The sequence below is a fragment of the Manis javanica genome, chromosome 3 (assembly GCF_040802235.1).
Source record: "Manis javanica isolate MJ-LG chromosome 3, MJ_LKY, whole genome shotgun sequence".
Classification (NCBI taxonomy): domain Eukaryota; kingdom Metazoa; phylum Chordata; class Mammalia; order Pholidota; family Manidae; genus Manis; species Manis javanica.
The window spans coordinates 112,240,268-112,267,992 of NC_133158.1; the positions used below are offsets into that span (position 1 = coordinate 112,240,268).

At 44.1% G+C, this 27,725-nt stretch overlaps 1 protein-coding gene across 7 annotated transcripts; it reads right to left on the reverse strand.

Moving 5' to 3' along the window:
* Window positions 1–22: 22 nt before the first annotated feature.
* Window positions 23–27,694, reverse strand: PIGZ (phosphatidylinositol glycan anchor biosynthesis class Z). 7 transcript variants are annotated; one of them, XM_073231847.1, is made up of 5 exons: window positions 27,557–27,694; window positions 21,418–21,532; window positions 6,665–6,875; window positions 6,240–6,302; window positions 23–4,685 (listed from the first exon to the last, which is right to left on the reverse strand). In XM_073231847.1, the coding sequence occupies exon 5, from the start codon at window positions 4,537–4,539 to the stop codon at window positions 3,121–3,123; it is 1,419 nt and encodes a 472-aa protein (XP_073087948.1). In that variant the 5' UTR covers window positions 4,540–4,685; window positions 6,240–6,302; window positions 6,665–6,875; window positions 21,418–21,532; window positions 27,557–27,694; the 3' UTR covers window positions 23–3,120. The 7 variants fall into 7 exon arrangements, with proteins under 7 accessions (XP_073087948.1, XP_073087949.1, XP_073087947.1 ...); XM_073231848.1 differs by having other exon boundaries at window positions 5,866–6,302; XM_073231846.1 differs by having other exon boundaries at window positions 4,790–6,302.
* Window positions 27,695–27,725: the final 31 nt, after the last annotated feature.

Here is a 27,725-nt window from a genome sequence, read left to right on the forward strand (position 1 = left end):
GTGGGTTATCTCACTTATTCTTTACAAGCATTTTCACAGGAGGGGTAGTCTATTTAAATTGCCCATGGCCTTACAGAATGGGATGTGGATACAGGTGTTTGACTCCAGGGCCTAAGTCTTTAATCACAGCCCTCTGCAGCATTTACTCTGACCTTCAGCCCCTGAAGATACATACCCCCTCCCCCTGCCCCGCCCAAGTCACCATTGAACCCTACTGCCACTGGGACTGCTGTCCACCATGAAACAAGCTATCTAGATATCTGTTCCCTATTTTAGAGGGTCTGGAATATAATCTAAAGACTATTGTCCAGCTAATGTGCCAATGATTAGCAAATCCACTGTATACAGAAATACCCTGTCACTTGAGGCTTCTGACCGAATTTCTGATCTGTAATGAGGCTGCACAGTTAATCATGCAATCTAGAAAGCTTGAAGCCACAGGAGAAGCTTCTAAATTGGTGACCAAACAATTTATACTCTGGCATAATAACAGGGAGCTTGATAGGGCGAAAGACCTACCCTGGGGATGGGGAAGCTAAAGTAGCTTGTTCTCCACTAACCTAATGGTCAAACTTCTGATTTGACATCTCATCCACCAGCTTTCTCATCAGAGGTACTATTTAATCCTCTTTCAGGACCGAAATCCCACTCTCCTAATGACCAAAGTCCTGGTTTGGCATCCTCCCATAAGAGGTGGCTCTCTGGATTCTCCTCTGAGCTTGGAAGTCAGGAGCCCAAAGAGCTTGTTCATCCTACTGCCTTATGTGCCTCACTGGTCTCAATCCCATTCATTGGTCTCTGGATGTCAGAGCAGATTGTTAGCAGTTCCCAGTCCAGCCCAGTACCCTCAATAAACAAGTACATACACTATTAGGTTTTCTTCTAACTGAGAGACAAAAGGGAGCAGTAGAAGAAGCAATGAAGCTTCTAGATAAACTTACTTGGTAAGAACAGGGGAGCAAGAGACTGGGGCAGTTGCTTATTATTTTTTATGAGAACAATTCTCTCCATTTTATCGAAGTTTGGGATCAGACAGAAAAGTGAGGCCCTTCTGCTCCAGCCACAGGTGATTTGGATGCTTCTCTGCTTCATTGCTTGTCATCTCACTAGCTACCCAGTTTACAGAAACAGAACAACCCACCCCACTATCCTGCAGGACAATTCCAACTCACCCCTTGAAGCTACATAGTTCTAGATACCCACACTTGATAGACAACTTTATTAGAGCTTAGACCACCACCATCTGCATGTACTGCTACACCAACATTTCCTCCAGGGAATTCCAGGGTGGTGGATCCAACTTGGGGAGGGAAAAGGCAGAAGTTCCAAGAAGCCCAGAGGGTTTGGGACCCTCAAGTCTGTGGTGGCTCCAAAGTGGCACTTGGTTTCTATTTGTTGGGTATAAATGCCATCTTTGGCTGCAAAGTAAACAATTAGATGCTTATGTGCCAAAGATGATGCTAAGCATTAGGGGTAGGAAGACAGATCAGAGATTCATGGCAGAAACATAAGCCACAAGAATGATGAATTGTCATGAATGGGTACTATAGGATTTAAAGGAGGAAAATGGCTGGTAGTGTGCTAGATCCAGCTTATACTGATGCATAAGAGCAGATCCTTGGCATCTCCCTCCAACTAGGAGTTCAGTAACATTTGAGTAGTTTGAAGTCAGCCATGGTGGGAGTATTTATATCATGGAAACCAAACACTACCAACTGGGGCTTTTTTTACTCCAGAGAATGGGTTGCTAAACATTTACCAGCATACCACTGACTTCCTTCCTCCCCGGGGTTGGAGTCATGAGGAAGGTTTGGCACTAACCCTAGCAGCTGCCGCCGAGCTGGGGCTTTAAGGGGACCCACCTTTTAGCCAGAGGAAGGCAGGACTAGGGAAGTGCTCTGCTTTGGGCATTTGGGTAGGTTTGGTCTCCTGCTCTGTGCTGACTTCCAGTTTGCTGACCTCTGTGGCCTGAGTGCCTCTGGTTCTCATGAGACAGTAGGAATGTGGGGAGAGAATGAAGACAGAGTTAGTGCCAAGCTCCTCCCACTCCCAGTGGACTGCTCAAGGGGTTACATTGTGGGGAGCAATGTGTTGGGGTGTGATGTGTTGGTTTGGCATGGGGTTTGCTCTCCATTCTGTGAGGAGAGTGTCAGATGGGGGCTCTGAGCTTGGAGAGTGCCCAGACCACATGCAAGAAGGCCTCTCGGAGAACCAGGGTGTCCTCAAGTGCTGCTGGATACTGCCTGAGCTTTGTATATTCTCCCTTCCCACTGGGGCAGGCAGAGTAGGGAGAACATGTAGGCTCTCTAATCTGGGAGAATGGTCCTTAATGGGTGAGATGAAGAAAGTCCATCCACCTCTCTCAGAGACAGGAGTAGAAGAGAAGGGGGGAGAGATTCCAAAACTACTTCATTTAGTAACAGCTGAACACTAAGTCAGCAGGCACCCAAGTGCCATTAATTACACCACCACATCCACTTCTATGTTAAAGAGCTCTGGGAGACACATACCTGTCTAGCCAGGGGACAGGTGCTACAGAACCAGGAACAGCACAGTGTTGGCTACAGATACTTTGAGATCCTCTGGTCTATTGTACAGATTGGAAAACTGAAGCTGGGTGAGGGGAGGGGACTTTCTTAAGATTGCACTGCCAGAGATTGGCAAAGCAGGTACTAGAACTTGGGGCCCTGAATCTGAGCTACCTGCTCTTTTAACCACTACACTGCCTCCCCAGGTAGCTAGGAAGCCAAGGGATTGTCTTGACAGCAAAGGTAAGGCATACTGGAAGGTTTGGGAGATGTTTTTCAGGAATATTATTAGGTCGTTGTCTCTTTGCACAACCATATGCTAGTTATATATTTAAAATATCACAGTGGCTGCAATGAATAGGAACAAACATCAGGCACCACTGGTTACATCCACTGCTTTGGGGACCTTGGCCTCAGGACCATGATTCATTAGACTTTTGGTCTTTGAGGGGAAAGGGTACCAGCTTACCCGTCAGGGAGAGCAGCCGAAGGCTGTGCACAGAAGAGGCTGTGGTGGGAATTCTGGAAGGGAAAGGAAAGGAAGAGAATCAGCCCAGCCCAGCTACCCATATAGAAGTGGAGTGGCACTTTCCTATGGCTGAATCATGGGCAGTGTTTTTTCTGTCATATTGTCAGGCTTCTCCCCCAGCTCCAGGATGTGAAGGCTGAGATGATTCCTCCAAGCTCCACTCAGCAGGGAAGACAGGGCTGGCGGATCTTCCAGGGTCAAGTGGGGAAACATGAGGGCCTCACTCTTGAGGGGGAAGCTGCACTTCTCCACAGCAGGTCTGGTGGTGCCAGGGGTCACCACGAAAAGGCGGCAGAGCCATGGCCCACCGGCTACCTGGCAGGCTGGTTGTTTGGTGAAGTTGTTCAAGGCTTGGCACAGGACCCAGTCCTCAGTTCCACCCATGTCTACCACTTCCACAGGTGACCCCAGGCCAGTGAGGTGTAAGAGGTGTCGGGGCGGCATGTAGGTGTGGGTGAAGAGGAGCGTGTAGTGGGTAGGTATGCTGGGGAGCACAGAGGCATGGACTATCTGTTCCAGGTGCTCCAGGCCAGGCAGGAGGCCACCCTGGTGTAGGCAGCCAAAGAAGAGGGCGCCCAGGCCATTGAAAAGGACCAGGCTACTCTTGCAGGGTACAGGCTGGGTCTGTGGACTGCAAAGCAGGACTAGGGGAATCAGGAGGGGTATCAGGAACCGAGCCTCCTGGTGGTTAAAGGCAGACAGCAGGGCCAGGGGCATGAAGTAGAGGAGCAGGAGGCAAGACCTGGGGCTGGAGAGCAGGTTCCGGGCACCCAGTGACTTCAGGAAGCCCAGGTGTGCAAAGGCCCGGAGGCAGGCTTGCAGCCGTTCCCAGGCAGCCTGCAGGGCCTGGGCATGCAGCACCCCGAACAGCAGGAAGCCATTGACCACCAGGTGAGTGAGCCGCATGTGTGTGCCATGCCTGGCCAGGTTTTGAGGATTCAGGTTGTAATGCAAGAAGTTGGCAGGTGTAAGGACAAGGGTACTGGCAGAGGGACTGGAAAAATACCAGCTGTCCACAGCCACAAACGCCGCTGCTGTGAGTGTTGCCCCTGGCAGCAGCACCAGGGCTTCCTTGGTCAGCGACCTGAAGCCAGGGTCTGTGACTCCACAAAAGCCCCAGAGAAGGAGGGGGACCAGAGCAAAGGCCAAAAAGGTGGGTCGGTTGAAGAAGCCAGCAACCACGATGCCCCCGAGAAGCCAGCTGTGCCACCAGGGGCCTGAGGCAGGCTGCTCGGCTGTGGGGCTCCAAACCACACGGCGAGACACCAGTACCAGTAGCCATGCCAAAAGCAGTCCCTCAATGGCATTGGAGAAGGTTCTTGTGTAGAAGACTAGGGTGACATAGGAACCAGACAGCAGAGCCAGGGCATTCCAGCGCTCCGCCTCCCAGAGGGGGGCCAGGTGGTACACAGCCACGTCCAGGGCAAAGGAGAGGGTGGTGAGGAGGAGTCGGGGCCCTGCCAGCAGCGCGTAGCCACTCATGGGGCCAGGCCACAGCCCCCACTCTTCCCAGAGCCTGAGAAGCCAGAAGGCAGAGCCAGAGGTCAGCAGTGGGAAGACCACTGTGCGGCAGGAGCTGCTGGGGAGAAACTCCCAGGGCCGTGCGGCCTCTATGCCCAGGATGTCCTCTGTAGAGAGAGAAGCAGAGGTGAGTCAGTTTCAAGTTCAGAGAATATGGTAGACAAAATTCTAGGATGGCCCCCAAGAGTTCCCAGCCCCCTTATGTACACACCCTTCACCATACTTGTGAAGATGATGGATTTTACTCCTGTGATTAGGTTCCATCACAGGGGATGACAAAATAGGTAGAAAATCCAGTGGGCCTGACAGAATCACACAGCCCTTTAAAAACAGAGTTTTCTCCAGCTGGTAGCAGAAGAGGATGTCAGAGATTTAAACTGTGAGATGGATTTGAGGCACCGCTGCTGGCTTGAGGATGGGGGGAGCCATTGGCAAGGAATGAGGTGGCTTCTAGTTGCTGAGAGCAGCCCCTGGCTGACAGCCAGCCAGGAATCATGGCCTTCAGTTCTGCAGTAGCAATAAACTAACAAGAACGAGCTTGGAAGCATATTTTTCACCAGAGCTTCCAGAAAAAACTCAGCGCAGTCCATGCTTTGATTTCAACCTTGTGGTACCCTGAACAGAGAGCCCATGCCAGCCTTGTGATTTACAGAACTGTGAACTAGCCATTGTAAGCTGCTAGGTTTGTGATGATTTGTTTAGGAGAGCTCAGCCCTCCCGAGGTCCCACCTGTGAAGGGGACAGGGGAAACCACAGCTGGGAAGTGAGGTGACAAGAGTGTATGGAGAGGAGCCGGTGGAGGCTCCAAAGTCAGAGTCAAAGACCATCTCTGTGACTATGATTGTCATCCAGGATAGGCAGTTTGAGACTGGGGGAAGGGAATGAGCAATTGTGGTTATGTAAAAATGACTTTAATTTTGTCTATGATACCTAAATTGTTATAAGAAGCAATACTTATGTAATTAAAAATGACTTGCTGCCTGGGGCTGGTCTGTGCCCCGTGCCCCAGTGGCCCAGAGCTCCGCAGGCTGGGGGTGAGGGGAACAAACTCTTAATTTCTGCATCTCAGCTCCAAGCCCCACAACATCTCAAACTTGGGTTGTTCTGGGCTCTTAGCTTCTGCCACTTAATCCTCCAGCCTTTTGGCTGTTTTCTCTATGTCAAAAGGTGAGAGGGAAACAGAAAATCCAGGACCAGATCAACCTGGCTGCTTTTAACTGGCTCAGCTTAAAAAAAAACAAAAGGTGTGGAAAAGAGGAGACATTTCTACTTAAAAAACAAATCCACCTGTTGAACTCTGTGGCAGAAATAGCTGGGTGTCACCCCAGTATCCATTCCCTCCTCTTTCCTAGGTCTCTTAGCTGGGTATTTAGTCAGGTATAAAGGCTGTATTGTCCAGCTCCCTTTGCAGTGAGGAGTGGTCATGTGACACATTCTGACCTACAGGAAATGGGCAGAAAGTATGTGACTTTCAAAATATGCCTTTAAGGAGAGCAGGCATGCCCATCTCTTCTCTGCAGTCTGGAAAGACCTAGTTTTAGACTTGATGAATGGAGCTCAAGCAGCCGTCTTGAATCAGGGGGTGGAAACCATTGTTGACAGCATCTGAAAAGCTTCAAGGTCCCCAGCAATCATTCTCAACCTGGTGTGTCCTACACCACCTGGCAGAGAAGTTCTCACAAGGGAGCGTTCCAGATCTGGGTTCCCTCAGCCCTCAGATGAACCTAGAGAAGAAAAGTTTCATTATCTCAGACCACAAGCCTGTGTAAACTTCCCTAATCCATGGGGAAGCCCAATTATAAAATCCCTATACTGAGAAGTACAAAACAGCTCTTGTTCTGAATAGCCTGTACTTTGGTCCAAGCGGAAAACATTAAAGAGGTCAGAATTTCATTAGTTTCACCTAGAAGGTCAATGTCACCACTCGGGAGCGATGAAGTCTCCACTCCCAAGTTCTTATTCCAGAGAGGCTCATGGATTTACTGCTCATCTACAGAGACATGTTTCTCCCTCCCCACTAACTATTCAGTCAGCTCCAATCTAGACTTTGCTGTGACTTGTCTTAACCACACACGGTGAGGATTACCTGCCATGACCTCGGGTGATTGGAAGAACTCATCTGGGTGCACGTAGCCTGTCTGCGGAAGGAGACACCAAACCAGGCGGAGCAGGCTGAAGCTGCCCCACAGCACCCTGGCGGACATCTTCAGATCAACTTGCTGCCAAATCCCTGGGTTAAGAGCCTAGAATGGCTTCTCAGCTGCTACAGATGCTGCTCAGGTTCCACAGATCTGCATCTGCTGAGGATAACATTTGTTAGTTATTATAATGTAAATTACCAATATATTGGATAGTTTGAACAAACCCAAAATGGGTCTACATATGATAAAAATGTTAATAGCTGCTATTTACTAAGTCCCACTAAGTGCCAAGGACTGTACATGCATCTCTCACTTAATCCTTTCCAGTCTGGGACAGTGGATCTTATATTTCCATTGTACAGATAGAGAAACTGAGGCCTCTATTGAGTAACCTGTTACTTGGTAACCATACTTCCAAGTGTCTAAATATGACACTGGCTAAATATGATATTTTCTAATATAATATTTTGCTAAGTGTCTAAATATGACATTTGCAGGTAGGATTATGGGTCTTACATCCCAACCTGTTTACCACCTCCTATCCACAAGCAAGCATGGCAGCTTGCTCTTTGCACTTCTGAAAACTTGGGACCCTCAATGAATTCCATCTATTTCCCTGCAAAAATGAACTACATTTGACCCCATTGTTTCCTGTCATGGCCTCCAGCTTTCACATACCCTGGAACTAACCTTTTGGAAGGTGATGGGCAGGCACCTCACTGCTGTGGTCTGAATGTTTGTGTCTATCCCCCTAAGCCCATATGATAAAATCCTAAAGCCTGATGTGATGCTATCAGGAGGGGCACATTGGGAGATGATTAGGTCATAAAAGTGAAATCCTCATGAATGGCATTTGTGATCTTATAGAAAAGGACCCCACAGAGCTCCCTCATCCCTTCTGCCATGTGGGGACAGTGAGGAGGCACTGCTATGAGCCGGGAAGAGAGCGCTCATCATTCTAGTGTCTTGACCTTTGTGCCTCACCCTTAGGGACTTGCTGGGCCTTGAGTCTAGTTATAGGTAGAAGTAAAGCGGGGTGGTTGGGGTAGGTCCTGAGGAAAATACATGTCGTCTTGCAAGGCAACTACCTTGCGGGAGGCCATAACAGTTTCCTCAGGCAACACAGGGTCAATCCCTTCAGATGGGAGCAGAAAGGCTGCTTCAACTGGGAAAGAAGGCTCATCAGAATTCAGGGAGTGTCTCCCACACTGAAAGGGTCTCCCCACATGTCCCCATTCCAGCTCTCAAGATCCCATCCTTCCAAATCAATGCCTTCACTTTAACAGTAGACACTCTTTGAGGCTGGGAATTCAATTCACACTGTAACTTAGCTGCTCACAAAATGAGATTCTGCATTTAGTTTTTAGTATTTCAGCCCTACAGGCAACAGGAGATAAGGGTCTCTTTCAGGGCAGATATAGAAGTTTCTGGGTCATTTTATGAGGATACTGAGCTGAAAATTTGAAACCCTGAGCACTTCCTTTTCTTCTCCCACTTTATCCAGCACAGTTAAGAAAGCCACCAATCTCATATGCCTCAGTCTGACTAAAATTTTGAAGGTATCATGTACGTGGTCACCTACAGCTTTGCTTGGAGTATCCAACGGCGGTATTTTTTGTGTATCTAATGCCACATCACTCCATTGACTATCAGTTGTCCTTTTTACTACTAGAAATAAAGTCATTAGAGTCTTTACATATAGTCAAACTAGAGAACTAATTCCAGAAAACCCAGATCCTATTCAGAATATCATCCTTAAGAGCCTGTCCTTCTAGAACCACTTCTGGTACCAAAATATGTGTCAGTCAGATTCAACCAGAGAAAGAGAACCAGTAGGAAATATGTAGTAAGAAGAGCTGTTCTAAGGAATTACCACATGTGTTTGTGAGGGCTGACTAGGCAAGTCCAAAATCTGTAGGCGAGACCATCAGGAAGGGCAGGCTGACACTCCTGGGCAGAAGTGGAAGCTGCAGTCCACAGAGGGGAGTTCCTTCTTATTCAGGAATGCTTCAGTTCTGCTCCAAAGGCATTTCAACTGATTGTATCAGGTGTACACAGGTTATCTAGAATAATCTCCTTTACTTAAAGTCAACTGGTTATAGACTTTCATTGCATTTACAGAATACCTTCGCAGCAACACTTAAACTAGTATTTGACTGAACAGCTGTGGAGTACCATCTAGCCCAGTTGACACATCAAGCTGATCATACTCTAAATAATTCAGTGTTTATAACTGTGTTTGAATTTTAGATCTATGGGATAATTCCTTATGTAACCTGTCAAACTTCTTTCACTCCACATTCTGTTAATGGTATTTAACATGTTGTTGTCTGTCACTGTAGTTCCTTTTCATTGCTATTTGGTACTCCATTGATAAATATATGAAAACTTATTTACTTTTCTTACTGTTGCTTACCTGCTGGGTTATCTGCAGGTGTTTATTAATTTTTTTCTGTCTTAACAATGCTTCTATAAACATTCTTATATGAGAGTTCTCTGAAGTACACACCTAGGTACACACTGGGTGTGCATACTTTTCATTATTGAAGTATTGTTGATGCACAATGTAATATTGATTTCAAGTATACAACACAGTGGTTCAACAATTCCCCATATTGTTAAATCTTCACCCCCACTAGTATAGCTACTATCTGTCAACATAGGAAGATGTTACAGAATCATTGGCTATATTTTCCATGCTGTACTACCATCTCTGTGACCAAATTATATTATGATTGACAGATTTTTGTACCCCTTTATCCCCCTGCCCACCCACGTACCCCAACCCCTCCTACATGGTAACCACCAGTCACTTCTCAGTGTCTATGAAATTTACTGCTATTTTGTTTATTCTGTTTTGTTTTGTTTCTATATTCCACAAATAAATGAAATCATATGGTATTTGTCTTTCTCTGCTGGCTTATTTCACTTAGCATAATCCCTCTTGGTCCATCCATGTTGCTCCAAATGGCAGGATTTTTTTATGGCTGAATAATATTCCATTGTGTATATGTATTCTTTATCCATTCATTTACTGATGGACAATTAGATTGTTTCCATATTGTGGCTATTGTAAATAATGTGGCAATAAACATAGGAGTTCATATATCTTTTCAAATCATGGATTTTGTTTTCTTCAGGTAAATTCCTAGAACTGGAATTACTGGGTTGAATGGTATTTCTATTTTTAGTTTTTGACGAATCTTCATACTGCTTTCCACAGTGGTTGTACCAATTTACATTCCTACCAACAGTGTAGGAGGGTTGCCTTTTCTCCACATCCTTGCCAAGACTTGTTATATCTTGTCTTTTGGACAGTGGCCATTCTAACTCATATGAGGAGATATCTTATTGTGGTTTTGATTTGCATTTCCCTGATGATTGGTGATGTGGAGCATCTTTTCATGTGCCTGTTGGCCATCTGTATTTCTTCTGTGGAAAAATATCTGTTCAGTTTCTCTGCCCATTTTTAAATCAGGTTATTTGTGTTTTCTGGTGTTGAGTCATATGAGTTCTTTATATATTTTGGATATTAACCCCTTATTGCATAAATCATTTATGAATATGTGCTCCCATACTGTGGATTGACTTCTTGTTCTGCTGATGGTGTCCTTTGCTATATAGAAGCTTTTTTAGTTTGATGTCATTCCACTTGTTCATTTTTTCTTTTGTTTTACTACTCTGGGACTATGTGTCCTGAAATAAACTGTTCATGCTTATATATTCAACATATTTTTGCCTAACTTTTTGTCTAAGACTTTTATGGTTTCATGTCTTACATTTAGGTCTTTGATCCATTTCAAGTTTACTTTTGTGTGTGGAGCTAGACAGTAATCCAGTTTCATTCTCTTGCAGATATCTGTCCAGTTTTCCTAACACCGGTTATCAAAGATATGGTCTTTTCTCCATTCTATATTCATGGCCCCTTTATCATATATTAGTTGATCATATATTTTATGGTTTATATCTGGTCTCTTTATCCCATTCCATTGATCTTTGGGTCTGTTCTTGTGCTGGTACCATACTGTTTGATTACTGTAGCTTTGTAGTACAGCTATAAGTCATGGAATGTAATACCCCCAGCTTTGTTCTTCTTCCTCAGGATTGCTTTGGCTATTTGGGGTCTTCTGTGGTTCCATATGAATTTTAGGACTATTTGTTCCAGTTTATTGAAAAATGCCATTGGTATTTTGTTAGGGATTGCATTGAATCTGTAAACTGCTTTAGGCAGGATAGCCATTTTGACAGTATTAATTTTTCCTATGGATGAGCCCATTTATCAAATAGATGCTCATTTATTAGTGTCTTTAATTTTTCTCATGAGTGTCTTATAGTTTTTAGAGTAGAGGTCTTTCACCTCCTTGGTTAGGTTTATGCCTAGGTATTTTATTCCTTTTTGATACAATTGTTTTCCTGATTTCTCTTTCTGTTAGTTCGTTGTTAGTATATAGGAATGAAACAGATTTCTGTGTATTAATTTTGTATCCTGCAACTTTGTTGATTCCATTTATTAGTTCTGATAGTTTTTTTGGTGGAGTTCTTAGGGTTTTCTATATATAATATCATGTCCTCTGCAAATAGTGACAGTTTAACTTCTTCCTTACCAATCTGTCTTTTAGTTCTTTATCTTGCCTGATTGTTGTGGCCAGACCTCCAGTACTATGCTGAATAAGAGTCGTGAGAGTGGACATCCTTGTTTTGTTGCCGGTCTTAGAGGAAAAGCTCTCAGCTTTCCACCACTGAGTGAGATATTAGCTGTGGGTTTGTCATATATGGCCTGTATTATGTTAAGGTATGTTCCCTCTATGCCCATTTTGTTAAGAGTTTTTGTCATGAATGAATGTTGAATTTTGTCAAAGGCTTTTTCAGCACTACTGGATGATCATATGGTTTTTATCTTTTTATGTTTGTTTGTTTGTTAATGTACTGATTTACAAATATTACCCTCCTTGCATCTGTGGAACAAATCCCACTTGGTCATGATAGATGGTCCTTTTGCTGTATTTTGGAATTTCATTTGCTAATGTTTTGTTGAGGATTTTTGTATCTCTATATTCATCAGGGATATTGGTCTACAATTTTCTTTTTTGTAGTGTACTTTTCTGGTTTTGGTATTAGAGTGTTGCTAGCCTCATAGAATGAATTTGGAAGTATTCCCTCCTTTTCTACCTTTTGGAATACTTTAAGAAGGATGGGTATTATCTCTTTTTAAATGTTCAATATAATTCAGCTGTGAAGCAGTTCTGGACTTTTGTTTGTTGGGATTTTTTTAAATTACCAATTCAATTTCATTATTAGTAATGGGTCTGTTCATAATTTCTATTTCTTCCTGGGTCAGTCTGGGAAAGTTGTATTTTCCACGGTAATTTATTCAAGGCTGTCCAATTCATTGGCATATAATTTTTCATAGAATTCGCTAATAATTTTTTGTATTTCTGTGGGGTCAGTTGTGACTGTTTTGTTTATTTGTGTACTCTCATTTTTTCTTTATAAATCTGGCTAGAGGGTTGTCTATTTTGTTTATTTTCTCAAAGAGCCAGCTCTTGGTTTCATTGATTTTTTTCTATTGTTTTATTCTTCTCTATTTTATTTATTTATGCTCTGGTCTTTGTTATGTCCCTCCTTCTACTAATTTTGGGTTTAATTTGGGTTTCATTTTCTAGTTTCTTTAACTTTAAGGTTAGACTGCTGAATTGGGTGAGAGTTTCTTGTTTCTTGAGGTAAGCCTGTATTGCTGTGTACCTCCCTCTTAGAACCACTTTTTCAGCATCTCATAAGTTTTGGACTGTTGCGGTTTTTTTTTTCATTTATCTCCACATATTGCTTGATTTCTGCTTTAACTTGCTCATCGATCCATTGATTATTTAGAAGCATGTTTTTTCTGCCTCCATGTGTTTGTAGATTTTTTCATTTTCTTTGTGTAATTTATTTCTGTTTCATACCATTGTAGTCTGAGGAGTTGCTTGATACAATTTCAATCTTTTTTAATTTATTGAGGCTCTTTTTGTGGCATAGTATGTGATCTATTCTGGAAAATGTTCTATATACACCTGAGAAAAATGTGTATCCTGCTGCTTTTGGGTGGACCGCTCTGTAGATGTCTGTTAAGTCCATCTGATCTAATTTGTTGTTCAGTGCCTTTGTTTCCTTATTTATTTTCTGTCTGGTTGATCTGTCTGTTGATGTGAGACGTGTGTTAAAGTCTTCTAAAATTAATGAGTTGCAGTCCATTTCCCCCTTTAATTCTGTTAGTATTTGTTTTAAATATTTAGGTGCTCCTATGGTAGGTGCATAGATATTTATAATGGTTATGTCCTCTTGTTGGACTGACCCCTTTGTTATTATGTAATGTCTTTCTTTGTCTCTTGTTACTTTCTTTGTTTTGAAGTCTATTTTATCTGATACAAGTACTGCTACTCCTGTTTTTCTTCTCCTTATTATTTGCATAAAATATCTTTCCATCCCTTCACTTTTAGTAGATCTTTAGGTCTGAAATGAATCTCCTGTAGGCAACATATAGATGGGTCTTGTTTCTTTATCCATTCTGCCACTCTATATCTTTTGATTGGTATATTCAGTCCATTTACATTTAAGGTAATTATTGATATTTTATTTTATTGTTTTATTAATTGTTTTCTGGTTGTTTTTATAGTTCCTCTCTGTTCCTTTCTTCCTCTCTTATAATCTTCTCTAGTTATTTGATGGTTTTGTTTAGTGTTGTGATTGGATTTGTCTTTTTTTATTTTTTTGTGTATCTATTATAGGCTTTAGGTTTGTGGTTACCAAAAGGTTCAAGGATAGATAGCTTCCTGACTATATAACAGTCTATATTAAGCTGATGATTAATTTCAAACACAATCTAAAGTACTCTACTTCAAACACAATCTAAAAGTACTTTTTTCTTCTTCCTCCTCCTCCACACTTTGTGTATTACATGTCAGAATCTGCACTTTATCTCTTGACTGATTTTGTGTATAGTTCGTTTTACTCCTTTTGTTTTGTTTTAATTTCATACTTGCTTGGTAATTGGTCTACTACCTTTATTGTGGGTTTATTTTTACTGGTGAAAACTATTCAGTCTGAGGAACAGTTCCATCTACAGCAGTCCCTTTGACATTCTGTAATGTTAGTTTAGTGGTTATAAATTCCTTGAGCCTTTGTTCATCTGAAGATTGCTTAATCTCTGCCTCAAATCTGAATGATAATCTTTTTGGGTAGAGGATTCTTGGTTGAAGGTCCTCTTGTTTCAATACATTAAATACTTCATGCCACTCCCTTCTGGCCTGTAAAGTTTTTGCTGAGAAGTCTGCTGATAGCCTGATGGAGTTTTCCTTATAAGTCATCTTGTTTCTCTCTCTGGCTCATTTCAATACTCTCCTTATCCTTAATCTTTGTCATTTTAATTATTACATGTCTTGGTGTTGTCTTCCTTTTGTTAGGAGCTCTCTGCACTTCCATGACCTGAGTTTCTATTTCCTTCCCCAGATAGGGGAAGTTTTTGATAATTATTTCCTCAAAGAGACTTTCTACCCCTTTGTCTCTCTCTTCTCCTTCTGGTACCCCTATTATATGAATATTGTTTTGTTTGGCTTGGTCACACAGGTCTCTTATCATTCTTTCATTCCTAGAGATCCTTTTTTCTCTCTGTTCCTCAGCTTCATTGTGTTCCTGTTCTCTAATTTCTATCTCACTGATTGTCTCCTCTACTTGGAGCAATTATTATTCATTCCCACCATTGTATATTTCATTTCAGTTACTGTACTCTTCAGCTCCAAGTGGTTCTTTTTCAGCTCTTGTCTCTCTTTGTTGAAGTCCCCCCCTGACATCTTTAATACTTTCCCACAGATATGTGAGCATATTTATGACTGTTAGTTTGAAATATTTATGAGAAATATTGGTGATTCATTTAGCCTTTTTTCTTGTGTCTTATCCTATAGTTTTGTTTGGAACATATTCCTCTGCCTCCTCATTTTTTCAGGTTTTCTGCATTTCTTCCTTTGTATTAGATCTGCTATGCTTCCTGGTCTATAGAGTAATGGCTTTATGAAGTAGGTGTTCTGTGGTGCCCAGAAGCTCAAGACTCTTTCCTCTCTGGTGTCTAGTTCTCCTTTGTGGTGGAGTCACAGTTGGTGGTGGTGGAATATGCATGGGGCCACCTTTCTGTCTATCTGCCAGCAGTGGTCTCAGTCCTCCAGAGATGGCAGTTTGCTTCAGCCAGCATTTGTGATCAGAGCAGTGGCTTCTGCTTGGGGTCATTGTGGGCAGGGCCTGCCCCAGAATGATGGTGCAGCTGCAGGGTTAATGGGTGGGCTCCTGGGAAGGCTCTGGGGTAGGCACAGGGCAGGCTGGATGGTGGGGAGTTGCACCATAGCAGTAAGTCTCACAGGTGCACAGGGAAGTGCCTTGGGGCTGAGTCATCAATGAAGAGGATGGGTGTTTGGGGCTCCCAGGAGTGCCTGACCTGTTGGATCAAGCGAGGGCTGGGGAAGTGTCATCTACCTACTCTTTCTCCTGAAGAGAGAGCTCCATCCAACCCTTGACCCTCTGGCACCCTTCCAGCTGTTGACAAACCTTTCAAACAGCTGCATCTGCTTTGGGTCTCAGCAGGACTGGCAGAAAATGCCTGTCCTCCACAAGTGGCTGGAGTCTCAGCCTACCTGAGTGCTCCGACTGTCCCTGGTGTCCTGCCCTGCTAATCTCCCAGTGCAATGTGGGCTCGTGTTCCCAGAAGAGATAGCCAAGGCCAGTTATGCAAAGCTCCTGGTGCCTATACTCTCCCTGCTCTGTACCTCTTGCCCCAACTGTGGGCTGGGATCCCAATCAGTTGGCTCTGCTGATGTACCCTTCTGTGTGTGGTCTTCTCTTTTTCCCCAGGTGCAGGTGGGCTGTTCTGTAGTCTTAAGGTCATTTTCAGGGTTAGTAGTATTTGCTATAGTTGCTTCCTTGGTGTGTGCGTGTGAGGAGGTTTCTGCCTTGCCTTCCTACTCCACCGTGCATACTTTTAATTTCATTAAACATGCCAAACTGTTTTCCAGAGGTCCCTGCCAGCTATCAGATATTGTAGTGCCCACTGCTTCATATCCTCATTTAAGGTATTGCCTGATACTTTGATTTCATGAATCTTGTAGTATTAACATGTATTTCCCTGATTACTAATAGATCGAACATCTTTTCAAATGCTTGTGGAACATTTTTGTTTGTTCTTTTGTGGAATTCCTTTTGGCTATTTTTATTACGTACCCATCCTTTTCCTACTATGTGTAGAAATTCTTTATATATTCTTTTTATATTTATTGCATGTGGCTATATTCTTAACCCATAAGCTATCTCTATTACTAATATTGGTCACTTCTGCCTTCTTTTTGTTTCTTGTTTATTTTTACCAGATTTTGTCAATTTTATGAATCTTTTCAAAAAATAATTTCTGGCTTTGTTCAACTTACAAAAATTAAGAAAAGGAAACCTCACAACATGGAGTCAGGATGCCAGCAGGGGGAGCTCTCATGCCCTACTCTTTGGTGTCAACTGCAGACCCAACCAGAAGAGATGGACTTTGTAAGGCTATGAAGCTGTGGATGCTACTTTTACTACCCCAGCAGGAGGACGGTTTTCTTCCTCCCCTCACAATAACCCAGACAATGAGAGGTTGTTATGAGTCAGCCAATGAAAAAGCCTATACTCTGAACTCCCAGTTTACTCCAATGGACTTTTTGTGTAAAGCAGCTCTTCTAACTCAGTCCTGTCCTTTATAAAAGAGTGTTTCCCTGCTTTGTTCTTTGGACTTGCCTATGTCTTAGCCATAGCTTGCTTGTCCTGAACTGCAATCTCTGCTATTCCAAATAAACCCATTTTTGCTGGTGATGTAACTGACAGTTTTATTTTAAAGGTTAACAATCTCCTTTTAATTAATTTTTTAACTTTTTCATCTTTTAACTTTTTTGGGGGTTTATTTTGCTGCTTTCAAAATTTCAAGCCTTATGATATGAACACTTAGCTCATTAATTTTGAGCCTTTAATTTTTGAGCTCATTGATTTTTTAGCCTGTTTTCTATGATAAGTACTTAAGGTTAGAGAATTTTCTCTAAATACTGTGTTAACTGTATCCCAAAAATTTTGCTATATAATACTTTCATCACCAATTTTGTTTCTAAATAGTTTCTAATTCCATTGCAATTTCTTCTTTGGCTAACGTTTTATTGTTGAAACAGTGAATGTTTTAAATTAAGACTTTGGTTTTCTATAGCAATTTTAGATTCACTGAAAAATTGAGAGGAAGGTACAGAAATTTTCCATATACTCCCTGCCCCTTCACATCCATAACCTTCCCCATTATCAACAACCTTCACCTGAGTGTTACATTTGTTACAATAGATGAATCTACATTGATAATCATTATCATCCAACATCCATAGTTTACATTATGGTTCACTCTTGGTGGTGTACATTCTATAGGTTTGGACAAAGGTATAATGATATGTATCCACTATTATATTATCACAGAGTAATTTCACCACCCTAAATATCCTCTGTGCTCTGCCTATTTCTGCCTAGTTATCTCTCACCTGCTCTAGCTTTTAATTTTTAATAGTCCATTTTTGCAGACATTCCATGGAAGCTTAAACAGTATACGGTCTATAGTTACTGGATACAGGGTTCTATATATGTTCATAGTTTAATTTTATTAATTGTGTTGCTCTAGTCTTTTGTATCCTTAATGATTTTCTACTGCTTAGTCTACAAATCACAGAAATGTCTGTTGAAATTGCTTATGAGATAGCAGACTTGAGTAATTTTCCTTGTAATTTTGTCATTTTAACTTATTTTTGAAGCTATGTAATTATTTTTATAAAAGATTAAAATTGCTATATCTTATAAAATGGAATATTTTACATTATATAGTTATCTCTTTATCTCTAGTAATATTTTTCCCTAAAATATTGTCTGATATTAATATAGATATGTGAGCTTTCTTTTACTTAGTATTTATCTAGTACATGATTCTCTACCCTTTTACTTGCAAAATATATACTTTCAGAAGTATATTTTCTGCCTATTTATATTTTTATATGTCTCTTGTAAAGAACAAAAAGCTGGATTTCATTTACCCAGCCTGACAATGTTTGTCTTTAAAATGTAGCTTTATTTGGAAGTATTTAAATTTAGTGCAATTATATATTTTGTGTGTGTGTTTTTGGGGGGCTTGTATCTTTTCTGTCTTCTGTTTCTCCTTTCTTTTCTCTTTTTGGATTACTTTTTTCTCATTCCTTTTTCCCTAACAATTTAGAGTTATGTACTCAATTTCCATTACATTATAAAATGCAGTATATTATTTAATATTTTAATATTTAATATGCTATGTTCTGTGGTTTCACCATGATGATTCTGGGTGTGCATTTCTTTTTATCACAGTTGGAAATTTTTTGGCTTCTATCTGAGGATAACGGAGTTTATTTCTGGGTCACCTTTATACTGAGACTGGAGCCCTCTGGAGTTCCTGCTTTGAGGGAGTCTCCTGCTAGGCTTCCTTCTTGAGGGGCACTAGGCTTTACCTTCTGTCCTGCTAGTCCTGATAGACTACAAAAACCAATGTTCAGATGCACCTGGTTTTGCATATGTCCTTGAGTCCAAATCTGGCTCCAGAGTTTTGCATACTCTCTAGGCCCTGCTTCCAGTATCCTTGCCTTTTGTTCTGTTCACATATTATAGTATTTATTATTATCTATCTTGTACAGAGGAGTGCAGGGAGAACTGCCTTTCTTAGGTCCTGATGCTAATCGAATGGGGTGTGGGTGGGAGATCTCCCTTGAGAATTTGGAACCATGAGCCTGCCCTCATATAGGTTTTCAGTCTGAATTCACATGATTAGGTACCACCTCCACCAAAAGAAAACCCCAAAACCTGGAGCTAACAATATGATTAAAAATGATCCCAGACTTATAATGCACATACAATAATAATATGAGATTGATTTCATGTATTAGTTTTGCATAAGAAAGAGCCATTTGAGATAAGATGGGGATTGAGAAAAGCTAAGGTAGTGTAAGCCATGTCAAGCTTTCTTCAAGGAAGTCCTATACTTAAGAGACAGCCTTGGTCAGTGGACCTTTGTGGTCACAGTTTGGTAGGGGGAAGGGCAGGAAAATGCCAGGGGGCTGTGTGGCAATCACACAGGATTGTGTGATATTTCAGGATGTGATACAAGACAACTGTGGGGAACCTTGATGTCTCCACAGTTGTTGAGGGTGGGCAGGATGTGGAGCAGCTATGCCTAAGCCTCTGGAGCTTGCTGCAGTGCTGCTGGCAGGCTGCCCCTCAGTGTAGGTGAGGGCAGGCAAGTTGGGCTCATGACTTGAGCGTCAGCCTATGGAGCAGGCCAGCTGCACCCATATGGCCTACAAGATAATAGGTCTGCTGTCCTCCATCCTGTCCCATCCCCACTCTTATCCTGACCCTCTAGTTAATCCACCCTTCAACAGGGTTCAGACTTGCAACAGTAGAATTAGGTTTTATGAGGTCTATCTGACAATTCACTGAGTATTTTCAGTGTATCCAATACATTTTTAAAACAGGAGAGAAACCATACAATGTTTGTTTTATCATATGGTTTTCCCACTTAGCAAAATGTGATTAGCTTTCTTCCTGAATCCTGAGCATGCCTGCCACTGGTTGCAAGTTCTCCACCCATAGGGTGTCCACTTGCTCCTTCTGTTCTCTTCACTTGGCACCTGCCCTTCCAACCAGAAACATGTTTGATTCTCTACCATTCTCAGGAAAACAACCAACTAAATCCCCTTTGAAACTGATATGCCCTTTATCTACCACTGCTCTGTCCTCTGCCCTTGGCAGGAATCCCCAGACCACCCACATGCACTGAATTCACTCCTCACACCTGTTGACCACTCTCCGGCCACTGCAGTGTGCTTTGCTGACCCCACTGCACTGACGCAGCCCTATCAAGACCCTCCCTGATTTTCCAGTTGTCAAATCCAAAGGCCACTTCAGGTGCCTGCACTGCTGCCATCCCACAACAGACATCCCTTCCACAATTCCTATCTCTTTCCAGGATGCCTTCCTATTCTATTGAAGACTATGAGACAAAAAGCTACTCATTTCTTAGATTCCTTTGAACTTGAGTTATGCAAATTAGGTTTTAAGAATTTAGGAAGCAGACATCACTAATTATCAGGGAATTGCAAACTAAAACCACAATGAGATATCACCTCACACCAGTTAGGATAGCCAACATAGAAAAGACTAGAAACAACAAATGTTGGCCAGGATGTGGAGAAAAGGAACTCTCCTACAGACGGTGGGAACGTAAACTACTTCAATCATTGTGGAAAGCAGTATGGAGGTTCCTCAAAAAACTAAAAATAGAAATCCCATTTGACCCAGGAATTCCACTCCTAGGAATTTACCCTAAGAATGCAGGATTCCAGTTTCAAAAAGACATATGCACCCCTATATTTATCACACTATTTAGAATAGCCAAAAAATGGAAGCAACCAAAGTGTTCCTCAGTAGATGAATGGATAAAGAAGAGGTGGTACATATACACAATGGAATATTATTCATCCATAAGAAGAAAACAAATCCTACCATTTGCACCATGGGTGGAGCTAGAGGGTATTATGCTCAGTGAAATAAGCCAGGTGGAGAAAGACTAGTATCAAATGATTTCACTCATCTGTGGAGCATAAAACAAAGCAAAAACTGAAGGAACAAAACAGCAGCAGACTCACAGAACCCAAGAATGGACTAACAGTTACCAAAGGGAAAGGGACTGCAGAGGATGGGTGGGAAAAGGGGGGGGAAGGGGAAAAGGGGGCATTATAATTAGCACACATGATATACCTGGGGGTACATGGGGAAGACAGTATAACACAGAGAAGACAAGTAGTGACTCTATAGCATCTTACTACACTGATGGACAGTGACTGTAATGGGGTATGTGGGGGGGACTTGATAATGGGGGGAGTCTAGTAACCACAGTGTTGCTCATGTGATTGTATATTAATGATACCAAAATAAATTAATGAATAAATAAATGAAAAAAAGAATTTAGGAAGCAGATGTGAGGCAGGCCATATTTCTGCAGTTTTCACTGTTTTCTTCCAGTAAATATGTGTCTGGAGACAGGAGCTTTCCTGCGGCAGTTTCCAGTGTCCAGTCCCAGCTCTGTGGGTATGGAGACACAGCTGTCATCAGGGGGAGTCTTGATTCTTGGCAGCAGTGCTGTGTTACTAAATTCCACTGAGTTCCACAGTGACTTTTATTACACTTGCCTAATCGCCACACAAATGGTAGCTCTTCTGTTTAATTACTGCTGGGTGTTCAGAGAGCCTTTCCTGGAGGCCCAAACTACAGGCCATTCTTCCAGGGCACCTAGTGACTTTTAGTGCCTAATCCCGCGTATAAATTCTATACCTGTTGGCTTCTCTTTTTGTACTGAATTCTGGCCTTCGGTATCAGAGGTGGCTGCGGGCCTAGGCCCTCAAGGATGACAACACTACGCTGGAAGAAAATAACGTCCCATCTGCAGGCAGGGGCCGTGGGACCAGCTTGGTCCTGCCCGGCAGGCACTCAGGGCTGCAGCTCTGAGCAGCAGACCCTCCCCTTCTGCTTGCCCCAGTGGCCTCCCCGCTCTTTCAGCTGACGACCAGTTGTACCACCCAGTGAAACTCCACCCCATACTCACCTGTTTTTGCACCTTGACCACGGGTCCCCTCATGCTGATTCCAACTTCTGCTTCTGAGTCCGAGGGCCCCTTGTCGCCCTTCTTCTGGAATCCCTGGTGCCCAGCCTGGTCCACCCTGTGGGGAAAGGGAACCATCAAAAGGCCCAGATACACACTGCCTTTTCTCACACAAGAACTAAAACAAATAAATGAAAAAAAAGAAAAAAGTAACTACCAGTCTGTCTTCTGTGTCCAGAAAAAAAAGGTCAAGAATGAGAGCAAAGCAAGAATATTTTCAGGCAAACCAAGACTGAAAGTCCTTCACAACAGGCCCTCAGAAATCGTAAAGGACTATATACCAGGCAGAAGGAATAATGATTCTAGGAAAGGATCTAAAATGGAAGTAGAAATAAAGAGCAAAGACCTGGTCATTGGATGGGAGATATCCGGAAGGTGGAAGTCAAGTGAAGGCGGTCCTCCTGCCGCTCTGTTTTCTTCTGGCAAGTAAGGTCAAGGAGACAGGAAAGTGTTCTCAAGTTGTGTTCCACGTTCATTCACCGGTTTCGTTCATGCTGAAAGGCAGCTGTGGCAGTTTCCCAATGATGTGACAGCTTTCTGGTCCTTGGGTCACAAATAAAGCTCAGTGTTCCTGTACTCAAGGGTCCAGTGGCAGCCTCCTGTGTCCCACTCTCCTGGCAGGGGGACAGACGCAGTAGCTCCAACAGGGGGTCAGTTTGCAGTCATTCGTGGAGGCTCAGTGGGAGCCTGACCACCCAGCACTTCTGAAGTGTCCATAAGCAGCTACTTCCCCAAGTGAAAGCCCTTTATGATTAAAGTTCTTAATTGTTTGCAAACAACATCAACAAAAACTCTGACTCAAACTGGCTTAAACAGTTCCTCACAGCACCTGACAGGACAACCAAAGAGCTTGGAGCTGCCATGGTTCTGCTGCCACTTCTCAGGGATCCTCAGGATTTCTGTCCTTCTCCTTTTTTTAAAAAAATCTTTTTCTGTTGTTGAACTATTGGTATACAGTCTTATATTGGTTTCAAATATACAACACAGTAGTTCAATGGTTACTCATATTATTAAATCCTCACCTCCACTAGTGAGGTTGCTATGTGTCCACTTACGAAGATGTTACAGAATCACTAGCTATATTCTCCAGGCTGTACCACCATCCCCAGGACCACCTTATATTATGATGGAGAATTTTTGTGCCCCTTTATCCCCCTCACCCTACCCACCCATCCACCCCAAGCCCTCCCCATGGTGTCTTCTTCTCAGTCCCTTCCCAGTGTCTGTGAGTCTATTGCTGTTTTGTTCACTGTGTTTTGTTTTGATATTCCACAAATATGTGAAATCATATGGTGTTTGTCTTTCTCTGACTGGCTATTTCATTCAACATAATAGCCTCTACATCCACCCATGTTGTTGCAAATGGCAGGATTTCTTCTCCTTTGTGTACGACTGCTGTTCTCCTTTTGTGGACATCGTCCTCACACTGGTAGGCATCCCAGCCATCCCATCCAGACATGACAACACTGAGAAGAAAAGTCTGTATTTTTTAACTCTCTTTTTGTTGCTTCTTTTTAAACAGTTTGAGATATAATGAATATACAATGCAGCCCACCCATTTCAAGTGTACAATTCAATGGTTTCATTACATTCACAGGCATGTGCAACCGCTACTACTGTTTTACAACATTTTCATCACCTAAAGAAGGAACCTCCATATTCTTTATTTATCACTTCCCATCGCCCTGCCACAACCCCTAAGCAACCACTGATCTATTTTCTGTTTCTACTGATTTCCCTATTCTGGTTTTTCATATGAATGGAATCACATAGTATGTGGCCTTTTGTGGCTGGCTTCTCTCAGACTGTTTTCAAGGTTCATCCCATTGTAGCATGTATCACTCATCCCTTTTTATGGCCAAATACTATTCCATGGTATAGATATAGCATTTATTCTGTAACCATTCATATTTTGATGAACATTTGAGTTGTTTCCATCTTTTGGTTATTATGAATAATGCTGCTATAAACATTTGTATGTAAGTATCTGTGTGGACATAACATTTTCATTTCCCTTGGTACATACCTAGGAGTGAAACTGCTGGGTCATATGGCAACTCTATGTTTAGTCATTGGGAAACTGCCAGATATTTTCCAAGGTATCTTTTACATTTCTACCCACAGTGAATGAGGGTTCTGAATTCTCTCTGTCCTGAAAAACTGTTGTTATCTGGGTTTTAATTCTAGTCATCCTAGTGGGCGTGAAGTGATATCTCATTGTGGTTTTGATTTTCATGTGCATCTCTTTAAAATCAAAGAAGTCTTTTCTGAAAGTCCCCCATTTCCACCAAGTCTCCTTGGCCAAAACACTATCAAATACAGCTTCCTAAAGCAATCACTGGCAAGGGAAATGGGATTACCAGTGAGGGCTCACCTCCCAGTTAGAGGCTGTGGCTGTGGGCTGCCTCTTTGGAGGCACACAGACATCCAGAGATGGGTGCTCACCCTGACAATATCAGGTTCTGTTAGGAAGGAAGAAAAGAGGCAGAGGGGCAACTATGTGGCCGCTACACACGGCTTCCACGACACCAGGCCCTCAGGCTGTCCCCCTCCTCTGACCATCTGTTCCTGTGCTCTTCCTCTGTCCACCCCTGAGATGTCAGCACTCCTGGTCTTCAACTTCTTTCTCACTCTCAACACTCTTTTTTCAGGTCATCTCATTTCTTCTCATGATTTCAATTTCCATTGGATGACAAATTTGATGAAACTGCTTCTTTTCTGAGCTTCAGATTTACTACTACTATTAATAATAGCTTTGCCATTTTCAGACTTACTATATTCCAGTCACTGTATATTATCTCATTTTATTCCCCAAACAACCCAATGATTCTATCACTATCCTTACCTTAGAGATCAATTAACATGTTTAGGGGGGTCAAGTTTTCTGCCCAATAAAATTGGTGGGTTGATGAAACTAGGGTTGGAGCCAGTGTATCTGACTCCAACACCCTGATCCATGGCCTGTTGGGCTCCTGCACCCACCGCAGACACTGGGTGGCCAAAGAGCAATCATCATGTGCTGTGAACCAGCCCTGCCCATGTTCCCCACAGCAGTGAGGGAACTGGTAATCCCCTTACTCATTCCGGAAACCCAGAAGTCACCTCCCTTCTTCACCCCTTCACTGTGGCATACTGCCTTTGTTTCTAATCATCCCTAGAACCCAGCTCTTTGTCTTCGTCCTCCACTGTCACTGTCTAAGTCCGGACCCCTGTGACTGGGGTACGTGCTGCTCTAGGGGTGACTGTGCACGGGCTGGGGGTGGCTGGCACTCCTCGGTTGGGTGCCTCTAGCTGTAAACAGCCCTCTCCTTTATTAGCCCAGTGTGTCAAACAAAAGGAATCATTTTCTACGTGTGCACAATGAGAAAAATATACAGAAGTATGATCTAAAGTAGACTTCACCCGCCTTGCTGTGTTCCCTGCCCTTCACAACCAAGGCCACATCCCTGACTGCTTACAGGCTTTCCACCAGCCCCAGGGTTCCCTCTGTCCTCCACCCTCAACTCTTTGTGTACAGAACTTGGAACTCCGGAAACACCACGTTTTTCTGTAGTCCCCCTTTCCTGTCCTGGGTTGTTTCTCACCTTAGCAGCTTTGCTCCCATTGCCTCCTTTGAGAGATATGCCTATAGTAAGGCTAAGACCACCTTTGGCATCAAGCATCCTGCTTCAAATCATTGCTCTTACTTGCTAAAGGCGAAAGAACATTTAATCTCTCAGAACCTTACTTCAGATCTTATCTGTAAAATGAGGATAACAATAAGACCTACCTCGGGGCTGTAATAAAGATGAAATGAAAAAACAAAACAAAACAAAACAGCATAAAAGCAAACATAACAAGTAGTTTCTTTCATTACTCATTTTGCTTCAACTGCCCTCCGCAGGACCCTGTGCCAGTGTTTGCACTACGCTGTTGTACTGACCGCCGGCGCCATCCGATTGCTTCTCTATCCTGTCTGCAAGGACCCCCAGGTCTGGGACCCGCTCGGACCCACCTCCTCCCCTGGAGTCCACCTGACTGGGCCCACTGAGGGACCAAGGTCAAGGACAGAGTCGGAGGTCACTGGAGGCGGCGGCAACACAGCCAGGCGGTGAACTTAACAAGTGCTGGAAGTTCTCCAGGAAGGGGCCCGTTCGCTGTTGGTCCTGCGGTTGGGCAGGCGGCGACCCGGAGCTGCAGGGGCGGGACCACCACCGCGAGCTTGGCATCTGCTCGCGGAAACCTGCCCACAGGGCACACTCGGCTGCCCCACGGGGGTCCAGACCTGCAAACCTCGCCGCCCCCTGGGTGTGGGCCTCCCGGAGGGCAGGCGGGCTGAAGGCGTTAGAATAAGGGGAGGTCGCCCAGCGTCCGAAGGCTCCACCATGGGGCGGCGGTGGTGGGAGAGGCGGGTGCTAACACCCACAGACCTGCACATCCCGCGCGTGTGCGGGGGTTGTGCGAGGGCAGGCGGCAGGGAGACGAGATCTCAGCGGTAGGGGTACAGCAAAGCGGCAACCGCCACTCCGGGCGCGGGCTGAAGCTGGAGAAGAGATCACAGCCTTGAAGCGAGAACCCAGAAGTGAGACCACGCGCCGCCCGAGTACGGAGACACTTGTCTTTCTCGCTGGGTCACATGGCTTCAGCCCTCTCTTAGTGCGCCAACCGTCTCAGGCACTCAGTGTGCGCAACGTCGTGTGGGCTCTGGGGCTGGCAGCCATCGCGTGGCGGCTCATTCCCAGGCTTGCCCCTACCTTCACATTCAAACTTCCTGGCAAAGCTTTGGGTCGGTGCTTATGGGAGAGGGCGGCGGGCCCGAACCCCTTCTCCGGATCAGGCATTTAGAGCAGATTTTAAAGACTGTGGGGGTGGGAGTGCTGGAGAAGACCGCCACTGCGCAACAGCATCTTCTAGTACTAGAGGACCATGTCCCTTGAGGCCAAGATCTGTTTCCAAACACCGGGGTCAGAGGATGACAGTGGCTCTCCTGAGTCCATTTTCCTGTTTGGTGTCGCATTTCATCCTCACCTTGAGCTGCAGGGCGCCCCACCCTGGAAGCACTTGAAGGTCTAACCCTGTCTGCCTCCTTCCCCTGGTTCCCAAATGGGCCCATGTTTCTTCTTTGATTAACAGAATGCAACCCATAACATTAAACACACAAAAGGGAGAGTGGAAGAGAGTAAGGTATCTTTATTAACTGGCATACACCATTCCTATCCGTGACCTCGCTGTTCCCACCAAGGGGAACTGTGCTCTGTAGCAGGGAGCTTTGAGATGTTGATAATTTTGACGGTGGTCCCACTGTTTTGAGAAGATGTCTTGGAGTGAAGAATGATGTTTGAGAAGCCACAGTGAGGAATGTCCTGCTATGGGAAAGCTGCAACTATGCTTGTCACATTGCGCGTTGCAAGCACAGGTCCGGAAAGCCATTAACCAGAGAGGTAGGTGTTCCAGCTTGGAGCATCCTAGGTGACAGGGCTTTTGCTCTCGTCTGTGCCCCCATGCAACTCCTGGGCAAGGAGGCTATCTTCGCACCCTGCGGGATGGCAGGCCTGGCCCAGAGTGAACCCCTCAAGACAGGAAGTGGAGATTCCTTCCCGCTAAATAAAGGCGGATCTGTCTGTGCTCTCAGGCTTTACGCTCAGCATTTTGTACTGTCTTTTGGTTTCATCATCACAGGGACACTGGGAGGTAACATTAGACTCCCATTTTATAGATGGGGAAGTTAGGTGCAGTAAAGTTACGGAAGCACTCAAGAACACTAGCTGGTGGCAGGAGAGGATTCAAGTCCAAGCCTCTGTCTGGATCCAAAGCTCTAAAAGTGGAGTATACCCATTGACTCCTTTCCCCTTCCTGAGAAGAGGTCGCCGTGAGCTTCCTGTCTCCCCTAGATTTGGGCATATCCTGCGGGAACCGTTTTGGGCAAGCTGCCCTCGAGAATGTGGGGGTCCAAGCTCCCCGGCCTGCCTCCGCAGTCGCTGGTGCCTGCTGGTCCCTCTGCAGCCAGCAAAAGCAGGAATGGAAACAAATGCCATCCTCCCTGCCCTTCCCTCTTCCCGCCTTGACTCCCGTCAACGCAGCTGGAGCTGCACCGGCCACTTACCCGCACTCTGCCCCGGAGCTGCACCTGCGGCGTTGGCGGTGTCGGGCCGGGCGAAAGCCTGCACTGGGGGAGGGCCCGGAGCCACTTGGACCAGAGGGCGGAGGTGGGGGGTGGGGGGCTGCGTGACCTCAATGCAGCCGCCTCTTTGCTAGGTCCAGGGTATTAGGCA